Source organism: Pseudonaja textilis, chromosome Z (genome assembly GCF_049901715.1).
Source record: "Pseudonaja textilis isolate UNSWEBS1 chromosome Z, rPseTex1.2, whole genome shotgun sequence".
Taxonomy (NCBI): domain Eukaryota; kingdom Metazoa; phylum Chordata; class Lepidosauria; order Squamata; family Elapidae; genus Pseudonaja; species Pseudonaja textilis.
In genome coordinates, this window is record NC_142008.1 from 40,878,128 (window position 1) to 40,892,768 (window position 14,641).

At 34.2% G+C, this 14,641-nt stretch overlaps 1 protein-coding gene across 2 annotated transcripts in view; it reads left to right on the forward strand.

Annotated features, from left to right (window-relative positions):
- Positions 1-11,320, forward strand: part of OXNAD1 (oxidoreductase NAD binding domain containing 1) — a 33,830-nt gene extending 22,510 nt beyond the window's left edge. For both annotated transcript variants that reach the window (XM_026708275.2, XM_087916871.1), the window contains 3 exons: positions 2,310-2,552; positions 3,787-3,895; positions 6,133-11,320. In XM_026708275.2, the coding sequence (XP_026564060.1) occupies positions 2,310-2,552; positions 3,787-3,895; positions 6,133-6,287 (507 nt within the window). In that variant the 3' untranslated portion in view covers positions 6,288-11,320. The remainder of the gene's footprint in view (positions 1-2,309; positions 2,553-3,786; positions 3,896-6,132) is intronic.
- Positions 11,321-14,641: the final 3,321 nt, after the last annotated feature.

Consider the following 14,641-nt stretch of genomic DNA (forward strand, 5'->3'; position numbering starts at 1 on the left):
TAAAAACATTAGCTAATGCTAGAACTGCTAGTTATTGTTAAGGTTTTTTTATGTCAAGTGTCTGGGTGCTCTCGTAGAGAAATTACAAACCTATTCCTTTTAACAGAAGTAGAGTAGATATTTAGAAATGAGGAGAGAAATATAAGCCATTTTCATAACCTATGAACCTATCTTTTTCTAAAATTATGTAAGTTAGTAAATAAGATATAAGATAAAAGGAAATTATGGATTTCTTATCAGTTACAGGTAGTCCACAACTTATAACCATAACTGAGCCCAAAATTGATGTTGTTAAGTGAGACATTTGTTAAATGAGTTTTGCTCCATTTTACGACCTTTCTTACCTCAGTTGTGAAACACTGGAGTTGATAAGTTAGTACCCAATTGTTAAATAAATCTGACTTCCCCATTGACTTTGCTTGTCAGAAGTTCGCAAAAGTTGATCATATGATCTTGGGACTCAGCAAAGATCATAAATATGAATCAGTTGCTAAGCATCTGAATTTTGATCACATGATCATGGGACTTGAAGTTCTTCGTAATTGAAGAACGATCATAAGTCACTTTTCTCAGTGCTGTTGTAACTTTGAGTGGTCACTAAATAGACTATTGTAAGTCAAGGACTACCTGTACTGAAGCAGTTTATTATGTTTTTATTGTTTTTTTGTTTTTTATTGTTTTTGATAATTTAATTTTAAAAAAGATATCTGAAATTGTAATGATAGTATAGTGCTACAATTGGTTTGGATTTGAAACTGTTAAGGAGTTAACATTAATTCTATAATATAGTGCAGCTTTTTTCTTAAGATGATCAGAAATACAGGGATAGATAGATATAGGAATATATTTGATTTGGTGGGAAACAGTGGTGATAAACTATTTTTACTATATAACATTTGTTTTATAACTATTATAATTTTGATGAGCACATAGACATGATTCTGCAGCTTGTGGAAAAATATATTCTGGATTCTAACTATCATGAACAGAGTGTATTTAGGTCCAGCTTATTCCTTTTTTTCAGCCTGCAATTTCAATGCTGACACTCACCCAAAAAAGGCAATTGTTAGAACAATTAGATTTATGATAGAGGGGAAGACACCATACTGGAATTGGAATTGGAATCAGAGGAGGTGCTTTAAGAGGCCTCACTGGGCTTTAGTCAAACCACTGAAGTTTTTATTTCAAATTTCTAATGGTCTGATTACTTTTAAATTATCCTTCAAAAATAAAATCATTTGTTCTCCTATGCAGTACATTTGTGATTTTTATTTAGTCACTATTTGTCTTTTGGTGGAGAAAATATATACTCTGTGTGTGTGTGTGGTTATACGCATACATATAAATATATCTACATATATCTACATGCATACAATATATGTGTATATATATATATATGGGTTTTACACACACACACATGCACACACACACACACACACACACACACACCATTTTATAAAAAGAATGTGAGGCATCCAACATTCATCATTTAGTACAGAATTTCTTTCATTGACAGAATCAAGGTAGGCAGTTCCCTCTCCTTGAGTCCAGCATGTGTCCTTTTGAGACACGTGAACTATTGAGAAATGGAGAAGAAATTACATTACATTGGATTCTTCTTCAGTCTGGAGTCCGCTCAAATGGGTTTGAATGAAATTCTTTATTAACATTGCCTAATTGGGTAAAACTGGATTATGTCTTATTACCTATTTCAGTTTAATATTGTTTTCAATTATTTTCTTCATAATTGTGATTTGTCTGGAAAAATTATTTCTTTGTGATTAGTAACTGTATTGGACACTGTGTAGCCATAATAATTGCCGAAAACTGTGTATATTGTTGTAAGATAAACGCTAAACTAAGTGCAAGTTTTGTTTTTGTCTTTTTTGACACATCACTCTGTATTTTTAAAAAAGCACCTATTATAACTGTATTTCCACTTAACAAGCCTCAGGCAAAATTCTTTTAAACACGTCTTTTTAAAAATGTCCTCAGTCCCCAGGACCTTAGAATTCTAACTTAAATTCCCATGTTCTTCTGAGAAGACATTTTATGAGATAAATTGGTTTGCTTTAAACTTATCTCATAGACACAACAAAGAATGAAACCATATGTTGTTATTATTCAAAACCAATTGTAACATTCTTACTATTGAAGAATGTATCGATTGCACTAACTTAACTTATTTTGCAGTAAACTATGTAACACCACTAACATGTTTTTCAGTTAAAATAATTTCCCTGTCGATTTTCTTTAAGTCCATCTTTGGTATTGTTTTTTTTTTTTGCCTTTTCTGTTCTTCTCTATAGTGTGCTCTTAATTCAGAAGTGGCTTTACGAGTTGGAGGCAACTTCTTTTATGATCCTCAGCCTGAAGACATTCCAGCAAACGTTATGCTCATAGCAGGTGGAGTAGGCATTAATCCTTTATTTTCTATACTGCTCCACATTGCAGACCTTCACAGAACTGAAGAGAAGAAAGGAAGTGGTTGCAAAGTGGGAACAACCAAACTCTTTTATTGTGCAAAAAATGCACATGAACTTCTGTTCAGGGTAGGTTTATTATATAAGATTTCATAATTTGCTTTAATGGCTACAAAACACCCTTAATTTTTTTTTTAATTTGAGAAGACAGGAACTACAGTGGGTAGGAGGTTGATGGAAAGTAGTGGGACTGTGTCATACACATAGGCAGGAACAGAATTTTCTATTTTGGTGAGCAGGATTTAGGGCTTACGTTTATAGTTTGCAAACTTTGTGCTCCCCCAAAATAAACTTAATAATCATATTAGGAAAGAAACAATTATAATCATTTATTTTAATATGTTGTTAAACTATGTGGTACTTCAGCTGCTTCAGGTAAAATGAAGAGCAAATGAAGAGGTTTTTTTACTTGATCTTCACAAGTTTGATTGCATTTTTTAAAAATGTAACTTTACTTCCTCAAGTGATCCCAACATATTTTGAGAACCCTGATTAACACTCTTGGTTTTATATATTTCTTGTCTTTCCTGCTTCACAATGACTGTGGTGTTATCAGAGGGAGCATTGGGAATTACAAAATAGGAGTTCAGGCCTAGATAATGTTTGGGACATCAAGTTGCTCATTGTATGGTTCCTACTGTATACCAGATTTGCTTCAGTTGTTGAAGCAACTTGGTAAAACTGAGCATTATGCAATATTAGGTAAGAGGAAGAATGTCAATAGCATGTGTTGTATTTTCTGTTGCTTGATTTGAATTGAGCAACAGTAGTATAATCTTTTCATTTTCAAATCAAGCCAACTACATTTGCAGCAGGCCTCTGATGTCCAGCCCAATCAAGATACTGTCAGCTGGAAGTGCTGTTGTTCTGACAATCATTTAGTGATTTTTGGAAACAGCATATAGGGATTTTAAAACACAGTTGTTTTCTAGTAAACTTTAAAAGGAGTATGCTGCTTCCACATGTTCTTTCTTTACTTTGTATTTCTTTTGCTGAACCCACAATTGAAAGTATATTCTAGGTAAGGAGGAGATCTAACCTTCACAGGGTTAGATTAGAAAGTAGATGACTATTGCTTGAGAGTTTATTTGTACAACTCAGCTCCATTATAAGGAATTGTTGCCTGAATTTGAAGTCATATATAAAAGAGGGAATTAGTTATGCTACTTTTTTCTTATGATGGGTGCTCAAAATACAATATTTGTATACTGTTCTTCAAATTTATAGAATCTGGACTATACAAACAACACATCTGCTTTGATTTATTTGACTGTGGTATGACTAAATATCTTGCACATTCCAGAAACAGATTCTTGGTTTGACAAATGCATTTCCTGGAAAGATCACATGCAGTTTCCACGTTACCAAGCAGAATTCGCCAATTTGTGAGAAACTTCTGCCTTACATCAAGGGTGTGTATTTTTGTGATGCATTTAAAAAAATGCATAAGAAGTTGTAGTTTTAATACTTTGAGAACCAAAGTAAATGTAGTATTCAGGTAGTTCTCACTTAATGACCTTAACTGAGACCAGCAACTTTGCCTCTAGGCAAAATGGTCAGTAAGTAGGAAACCACATGGTTAAGTCTCTTGAAGTTTCTTTTTCTCTAATATTTCTACTCTGCCTGAAGGCAAAGAATAATAGAATAATAGTAGAAAGGGACCTTAGAGGTCATCTAGTCCAATCCCCTGCTAAGCAAGAAACCCTATATCATTTCAGACAAATGGCTGTCTGATCTCTTCTTAAAAATCTCCAGTGTTCAATCACACACAACTTCTGGAGACGAGTTGTTCCACTGATTAATTGTTTTAACTGTCAGGACATTTCTTAGTTCTAGGTTGCTTCTTTCCCTGATTACTTTCCCTAACCCTAACCCTAACCCTTCAGGTGCTTTTGAGAATAGGTTTACCCCCACTTCTTTGTGGCAGACACTTAGATATTGGAACACTGCTATCATGTCACCCCCGCTAACCCTTCTTTCATTTTACTAGATATACCCAATTCCTGCAACTTTTCTTCATATGTTTTAGCTTCCAGACTGCTAATCATCTTTGTTGCTCTTCTCTGCCCTCTTTCTAGAGTCTTAGTATCTTTTTTATATCATGGCAAACAAACTGGATACATCATTCTAAGTGTGGTCTTACCAAAGCATTATAAAGCAGCCTAGAATTGTGTTGGCTTTTTTGGCAGCTGCAGCACACTGCTGGCTCATATTTAAGTGGTTGTCCACTGGGACTCCAAGATCCCTCTTGTAGTTACTAAGCCAGGTACTACCTATTCTATTCCTATGCATTTAGGGTTTTTTGCCTAAATGTAAAAACAACTTTTATTCCCATTGAATTTCATTGTGTTAGATTGGTCCCAGTGTTCAAATCGCTTCTCAGACTTTTGGCTAAGATCAAGTATAGTGTAAATCTGTCAAAGACCTTCTGTATCTTGAGCCTATCTTCTGGAGTGTTGCCTATTCTTGCCATCTTGGTGTCATCTCCAAATTAGATTACTTTTCCATCTATCCCCTCGTCTAAATCATTGATAATTTCTACAGGCAATTTCTTTTTTGCGTGACCCTTTCCCCACTACTGGCATGATTTTTGTCAGTGTAGCAAGTGGGAATAGTAATCTTTTCCTCTCCAATCTCTCTGCTCTACTGAAGTGGGGAGGGGTAAAGTAAAGGAAACATAGGCTATAGAAATCATTTGCTTATTTTCCCTTCCCTCTTACAGAGCAGAGGGCGGGAATGTAAAAAACACAGATCAGATGCAGCACAACATGTAGGAATACTGTAAAAGTTGAAAATGGGCTATTAAAGGTTTTTTTCCCCCCAGCACTATTGTTAACTTTAAAAGGTCTGAACAAATGGTTGGGAAGTGAGGACTGTAAAATATTGAGGGGAGGAGATTCATTATGCAAACTATGCATGTTTATTGAAAAATGTGTCCTTGTATGGACAACAAAGTTCATTCCCAGATGGGCACTGGAGCAAGTAAGGATCCTTATTCTGAGTAAGAATGTTATGTTTAAGAAAGTTAACAGTTTTCAAACTTAGTCAATATGTTTTTGCTTGCTTTTTATTCTTATTAAGATATATGGGTAGCCTTTACAGATATTTCTTTTAATGATTGATTCAATTTCCTTGATACTAGCTTGATTAAAGAAAATGTTTATTGCAAATGTTTAATTTGGCATTATATTATTAACAGCAATTAGAGTTTGGCTAAAACATGAAGGACTATAAACACATTTTTGTAAACTTTCTGTAGTAGCGGAAAAGGACCTAGCTAGCATCTTACTTTCTCTTTGTAAATTATTATACACTAAGCAAGCATTGGAAAGACACACTTCCAGGCATTTTGACCTGATTGAAGCATCTTTTAAAATGTTAACAAATTGACTTCCTCTGGAATTCTTGTGTGGCTTCTTTAAAGAATCTCCCTGGCTGTTTCAGATGCATGCATATTCACTGCTGCTTCATTAGTTCTAGCAGAAGTGTGATCCATGTAAACTCATGCCTTCTGGAAGATCTGGCTGTTCAAGGAGAAAATGCTTTGCTTATGCCAGCATGATTTATGAAGCTCTCATTTCAAATAACTATCATAGTTTTATTAAATGTCTTCATAAATGTTTTCTTAACTCTGTGTATTCTCTACTAGAAGGAAGATTATCTGGAAGTGACCTAGAAAAATGTATCTCCAAGAATACTTTGTGGTACATTTGTGGACCACCTCCAATGATAGAATCCATCTCCAAGCTGCTTGAAAACCTTGGGGTGGTTCAGAACAATATTTTCTTTGAAAAGTGGTGGTAGCACACCCAGTACCTCTCCAGGCAAAATAAAAATGAAGACATAATATATGCATTCTTGCTGATGAACACTGAGAGTTTATTAAATCAAGAAATTACATTAACAGAATTAACGGTAGCAATCCAAAAACAGAAGCCAAATAAGACCTCCAGGCCAGACGACTTACCAGGAGAATTATATCAAAAATTAGGAGAATTATTGGAACTAGTATTACAGGAAGTATGTAATGAGGCCTTGTTAAATGCAAAAATACTGGAATCGTGGAGGGAATCATATATTACCTTGATACGGAAAGAAGGTACCGATGTTAATCAAATCAAAAATTATAGACCAATATTGCTCTTGAATGCCGACTACAAAATTTTTATGAGTATTATTGCAGGAAGGACAAAAAAGATTTTAAATGAAATTATACATAGTGATCAGAATGGATTTCTACCACAAAGACAAATAAGAGACAATATTACAATAGTAATGAACATATTAGAATATTATGAAATGCAACCGGGAAGACAGGTGGCCCGTGTCTTTTTGGACGCACCAAAGCATTTGATAATTTAAATTGGGAATTTATGGTACGTCAAATTAAGAAAACGAAGTTTGGAGACAGATTTGAAAAATTAATAGAAATAGTTTATTCTTCTCAAAAGGCCAATATAATAATAAATGGAGATATAACAAGGGCATTTTGAATAACAAAAGGAGTCCGACAATGATACCCATTGTCACCTCTGCTCTTTATTTTGACACTAGAGACATTATTTATAAAAATTAGGAATAATTCAGAAATACAGGGAACAAAAATTAAGAAGAGTATAAACTACAAGCATTCACAGATGATTTGGGTTTTTTTTATTGAGGAGCCACTAGAATTAAGCCCAATTTTGATAGAGGAATTAGAAAAATATGGAGGGATTTCAGGATTTAAAATCAACAGAGACAAAACCAAAATGCTAGTGAAAAATATAAATTGAAATAAAAAGGAGTTAGAAAAAGTAATGGGACTACAAATCACAAAAAAATTAAATATTTAGAAATATGGTTAACAGCAAAGTACTCCACAATAAAAGAAGACAACTACACCAAATTACTCAATCAAATTTAAAAGGATTTGGAAAAATGGGGGACTCTACTATTATTGTTATTAGGAAGAATAGCGACTATAAAAATGAATGTCCTGCCAAAGATTCTATATTTATTTCAAACAACTCCAACAAAATTAGATAAGAATTTTTTTAGAGAGCTTAATAGAATAATCACAAAATTTGTTTGGGCAGGCAAAAAATTCCAAATAAAGTTAAAAGATTTACAAGATAGTAAGAGCAGAGGTGACCTTGGGCTTCCAGATTGGGAACTATACCATAAAACAGCAATACTTGTATGGATACGAGATTGGCTCAATCTAAGGGAAAAAAAGAATATTAACTATAGAAGGGCATGACAAAGAGGATGGCATGCCTTCCTGTGGGACAAAGAAAACAAGCTGTATCTATACTTTTATAGACATAAAATAAGAAATGTGCTGATACAATCATGGAAACAAATAAAGAATAAATATTATTTGAAAATTCCAAACTAGTTATCTCCCTTGGAAGCAGTAATCCACCCCAATATAACGGAGTTTAAGAAAATGGCTAGGGAATTAAACTGGATTGGTGGACCTATATGCAAATTCAAACAAGATATAAAAAAGACAGTGAGGAACTTGGAATAGATAATGAAATACAAAAACTAGATAAAATCTTGATTGTCCCAGATGAGAAATTATTATCAAAGTTATATAAACATTTATTAGAATTTGAAAGAGCGGAAGAAATTGTGAAAGGAATGATGATTGCATGGGGTAGGAATGTTGGACATACTATTGATTTCGAAGAATGGGAAAAGATTTGGAATGTGAATTATAAAATAACCAAATCGGCGGCATATAAGGAAAACTAAGATAGAATGTTTTACCATTGGCATTTGGCACCTTCAGGATTGGCTAAGTTTTACCCAAACTTAAAACCAAATTGTTGGAAGTGTGGACAACAAGAAGGTACCTTCTTTCATTCTTGGTGGACATGCCCTAAAGCGAAAAAAATACTGGAAAATGATTCAAATGTGGTTAGAAGAGTTAACTAAAAACAAAATTGATTTTGTCCCAGAATTATTCTTCTTAGGAATAATAAAAAGCTATAATAGAAAGATAAAATATCTTATATTACATATATTAACAGCAGGAAGAACTTCATATGCTCAGTACTGGAAGGAAAACTGTACCACCTGAAGGCTTAATAATCAAAAAATTTTTAGAGTGTATGGAAATGGATAAATTAACTATGGAATTAAAAGGGAAAACAGACACAGAATACAATGTAGTATGGGAAACATGGTTTATTTGGATAGATAATAGATATAAAAATAGAAAATGTAAATAATATATATAATAAATAAGAGGCTATGAAAGTATTATGCATTGTAAGTTTTGATAGGACACATAAATGTATATATAATGTCACAGCGCTGTTTAATAACTATTGGTAATATGTATAAATGGAAAAAAATTCAATAAAGCATTAAAAAAAAATGTAATAACATTGGAAATTTATGTGGAACTGGTCTTGGGAACAATCTTAATATTTATTTATTTGCCTACCTGCAAAGTTTATTGGCTGTTTTAATGAACTGTCTCAAGTGATGTTCAAATACCCCTCCCCAATACATAATTTGGGCTAAAAACAAATATTTTTGTCAAATATGTATAGTCACTCATCTCACAAAACATAACTCTGGGTAGTAATAACTCTTTGTAACAGACCAATGTGATATTACGGTAACAGTAGCTGGATCTTCACTGAAGGTCCACTGACAAGGAATTGGGGTTGAGAGCAAGGAACAGAATGTGAGACTGTTACAAGACAATGGTTCTATGGACCCTGAGGGTGGCTCGCTTACTGTCTCCTGCCACATATTCCCATGCCCATTACTACTATAATATTATGGGCTGTCTTTATTTCCCTATAATAATTTCATTCTCCAAATCAAACTGCCTAAGACGCAGGACCAGAAAGCCAAGTCTCCTCATCACACACCTCTATGAGGGTAAGCCGGCCACTCTAAGGGGCTTTAGCTCCAATATTTCTGAGTACCAACACAGCACTCAATCCTCACCACTCCACATACTACCACTCACGAGTCCCGATCCCCCACATACACACATGTTAAAGCACATTCAGACATCCAACTAGACATAGGCTCTCTCCTCCACTACTAGCAGTAGGAGAGTTCCCTTCATTAATCTGTTCCCAATTCACCAATTTCTCCTTCCCAGCTTTCACCCAGAGGAAAGATTAATCATTCACTGAGGCACTTAGTACAGGTGGAGCCATGTTTGGTTGCTTTGCCTAATAAATTTTTTTTAGTTTCTTTCAGATTGTCTTTCGGGTTTGTACATGCATATTTTTGTAATATACAAAAAAAGTAAATGGAAAGAAAACAAGTAGAAAAATATAAACTAACATAATCACAGATATTAAATATCTATTTTACATACTATGTAATAAGTCTTGTTCAAATGGAATTATGGAAATAAAGGGCCTTTTTTATAAGTAGAGAAATAAATACTTCAGATTAAGATTTTAAATCCAAGGTAACATTTATAATTGTTGCTATATTCCAAGCACAGTAAATCCAAAGTTCAAATACTGATAAACACAATTTTATTTAATTCTATTATTTATATGTCACTCAATTCCAAAATGTTTCAGAATTGCTTTATAAAATTCAGCATCACATTGACTTCTTTACCGTTCATTCATTTCTACAGAACTGCATTAACAAATGTATGAATAATAAACATCCTCTGAATTGTCTGTAAACATGAAAAATAAATTGTTGAATAAATGGCATTAAATGAGGTGAGTCATTTTAATTTACATTAGTAGAAAACCAAAAGTTATTTAGTGGCAACTCTTCTAACACATTTATTAAAAAGGTACAGAAATCTTATGCTTTATAATACACTTATTAATCACAAAAATACCAAACTTTGATATTTTTTTTGTTGAATCAATATATTTAGATTAAAAGAATGATAATTTTTAATAGTCACTCAGGTTCTAGTCACCTCTCATCTGGATTACTGCAGTGCATTCTATATGGGGCTACCGGTGAAGGCTATTAGGAAACTTACAGAATGCACCTGCACAGACAGTTCTGGTGGCCCTTAGGGTAGGTGTTACAAGGTGGCCCATGTAACATCTCTGTTAAATGAAGTTGCACTTGCTGTGAGTTTGCCTCTGGATCCAATTCAAGATATTATTACCTATAAAGCCCTTTATGGGATGGGTCCAGGTTACCTCAGGAAACATCTCATCCCAATGGGATTGGCCTGTCCCATTTGTACTGGCAGAAGGAGCATACTGCAAACCCCGTTGACCAAGGAATTCCAGTTGGCAAGGTCCAGGAGTCAAGCCTTTTTTGCTATGGTTCCTGGACTCTGGAACATCGTACCTCTTACAATGAGATCTGCCCCCAGCCACTTGGCTTTCTGAAAGGGTGTTAAAACTGGGCTCTGCCAGTTGATTTAAAGCCAAGATGGGAACATACTGTTAGGTATAACATAGGTCACCTAACTAGTTTGGGTAAAATAATATATATAAGCTAGGATTGTTAGTTTAAGTGTGTGTCACTTTAACTGCAAAGCATTTAATTTTGGGTGTGGTGTGAAACCACCATAAGAGGGAGCAAGAGACGCTGTCGGTTTGCTGGCAATTACTGACAATTACTGGATTGGATTACGTTGATGTTTGTTAGCTGCGTGTTTTCCCTACTGAAGAGTTGCTGACAGAAGAGAGGAGTTTTTGAGTTCTGCATATCTCTCTACTGCGAGGAGATATATCATCGGACTGATATTTGTAAGTGTACTGACCTGTCTTTTTCGACACTGGAATTTGCAAATGAATAATCCCTGGACGGACTGAACTAAGTGAATGATATATGGACTGTTTTGACTATGCTTTAACTCTTGCTGGAATAAAACTATTTAATAGGCACTGTGTATCTGGTTTACTGAGTGTAAGCTACAAAAACACTTATCTCACATATTTTGCCTGCCTGCCTGCCTGCCCTGCAGATCTTGCTAGGGTATATCCCTAACACATACCATTCTAGATGTGGTTGGGTTAAATAAAAGATCCCATTACCACTCCATTATATATCCCACCCATGTTAGCAATTTTTCTGCTAATTTTAATGCTATATTTTATGGGTTTTTTAAACATTGTTTTACCAGGTATAAGCCACCCAGAGACACATAATGGTGAGAGGCACAGTATATATATTTAATAATTTTATTGTTAATATCAAATATCCCAACACTTTCCAAAATTACTGCAATACTTATCCGGATAATATTCTTTAATTATTACCTAAAACTATAGACTTGGAATATCTCAAAATGAATCATTTAGGAGCTCTAGAAATTTCTACGGCATCTAGACCAAATTGTAAGATCTGCATGTGTTGCCATATATTGTCATTCAGTTTTAGGCAACCTAATTTTCCCTTGTATTGCCTCAACTTGAAAGAAAGGAAATTAGCACAATTGGGACATCTTCTGGACACGTTCTGTATAACATTTCACTTCACAATAGAAATTAAACCAGAGCTGAGAGAAAGAGAATGCAACTGCATAAGTATTATTAGGTCACGTTCTGTAAAATTGATTAGTAATTTGAACAGGTATTGTATTGCACCCAATTATTTTGAACTGTATAAAAGCATCCTAGTTTTCATGAAGACATCAAGGGTACTTGACATAAAAGAACGGAGTAAAACTATTCATGTACTAACTCTTCAGAAGCATTTTAAGACAGTTCCACGTTTAGATTGATCAGATAACCGAACAGGCCAGGGAGAGATGAACAACTGAAAATGAGGACAAATAGGGGCAGGGGAAGTAGGGCATAGGATTTAAAATTTGAACTGTCAACAGAAATTACAATAAGACTGCAAAAGTGCTTAGTCCTATATGTATAGGAAATTGCTTTTGCAGTATCAGAAAGATTTCTTTCAATTGTGATATTTTTATAACAAAATGTATTTTGAAGAACATGCTAGCAATAATATCGAATTGACAATGCACTATAAAATTGCATGAGTCATGCAATCTGTAGACTACAGTGATCATAGCTCATCCAGTAATGGATCATAGAAGACGTTGGATTGAAGTTGATTGCTGGAATCTGCAAATAAATAATGTAAAGCTAGCTGCTGAGTCTGTTGACATACGATGGAAAGAAAGAAACAGACAATTAACAAGGTAACAGTATACTTAAGTTTGAATGAAAACTCCAAAATACTGAAAAAGCTGAATAATATTTTAAGTTATGCTTGTTGGACATGACAAAAACCAAGTCTTCCTTTTGCTAGACATCTAGTGATCCTAACCAGGTTTTACCTCAGTTGCTTAACAGTAAATTTAAAAACTATTCCAGCAGAAATAAATACATTTTAACATTTTACTAATCTAAAATCATTTTGCATGTGTATGTGTCTTGAATATTTACACATATTCACCCACTCTTATATATGCAGGGTATACAGGGTGCTGATGTCCCCTAGGAAGAACCAAACTAAAAAACTGTCATATGTCCATCAACTGCTCCATTGATGCAAAATAACCATTACAGCCCATCCCCACAAATTTCTGAAATTATTATCTATTTTTTCTTACAGATTCTTCCCTGGATATATTCCACCGATTGGCTATGTAAAGAGAATATTTTTGGAATGCATTAGTTCTCTCTGTGTTCATATAAGCCCCCTCATCCTGTCACGGCCCTGATGGAGGTGAGGGGAAAGGGACAGAACTGTTTGGCTTTCTGCAGAGTAGGACAGGAGGGGGACTCTTTATCAACTTACATAAATACACTAGTGAGGATAAATTTCTTTGAAATACCAATTTTGCTTTCTCTGATCTTGAAGAAATTAATCTCCCTCAAAAGGGAGATTATCTGTGACAGTAACACTGTAAAGCTTAAAGTGGAACTATAAACCAATTTTCTGTAGCAGCTTTTTAATGGAACTATTTCTTTTATAATTTAAGCAGTTGACAAGTGATTGATTCTTTTAGGATATTCCAGTAGCCCATCCATTACCAAAGACGAGCTGCATAGTCCTACCTTTTTGCCAAAAACCTAACAAAGTCCTCAATTTTAAGGCCTCTTGACTTTTATTACTGAGTTTATTTCTCCTCACTCTGTAATTCCTTGTTTCTTTCTGTTACACTACAGTAACAAGGATATATCTCGTTGTTCATAGGATATCACAGGCATCTGTGTACCTAGTGTTGTGGAATACATTTTGGTAGGGATTGTTCACCATGAGAATTTGTCTGCTAGCAGTAGGAAAAATGTGTTTCTTTGAGATGTTCAATTCTACAGTAACATTCTTTTAATAACACACGCACTTCAAATAAGCTGTTAAAATCTATTTCACCTAAAATATTTCCTCTGAAGCAAAAGGACAGAGGGCATATCCGTGTAATTGCAAAATTATATTCTCCAAGTGATTTACTAACTAATTATTCATACTGAAGCTTTAATTTTTTATCATTAAGATTTTCTTATGCATCTTAATGGTTTAAGAGTGTAGCAGTATTTTTTTTAATGTAAATTATAATTCATTTGATGTGAAACTTCCTTAATCGAAGAGGATAGAAGATTATTCATGCAGATGGGGACAAGGATGGGTTATATCTCCAAAAGTAGGAGCCTATGTATGCAAAACTATACAACTCAAAGACACACTGGTTATCTTCACCTTATTTGCCAGAGAAAAGCTTGTCAATTTATTATTTATTGTTGTTACATTTATACTTCCCATCTTGCCTAGGAGACTTACAACAAAAAACAAATCATCATGATAAAACAATTAAATATTAGAATAAATATTACCCTTAAAATATGACTTAAAAATAACAAACATGGCAATGAAGGGAGCATGTTCTTATGGGAAAGGGAAGCAATGGCTATGGCCTTGAAAATAATTCTTCCTCACCATATTTGATACTGGAAACTCTCCATACTTCCCATTTTAGGGAAGATTCTTGACAACTTGATGGTGAATCAGGTGTAAAAATGACTTAGGACATGTCATCTGGATCCCCTTCAGTCACAATTTAGACTTTAGATTTGAAACAACATTGGTCACATTGGTGGATAATTGTTGTTGAGACCTGGATGTGGGTATGTAATGCAGTGTTTTTGGTCCTATTGGATCTTTCAGCAGCTATTAATATGGTTGATAATGTTATCTTTTTGGACTGCCTTCAAGAATTGGGGGCCATGTTCTACTTCCAGAAGAGTTCCAGT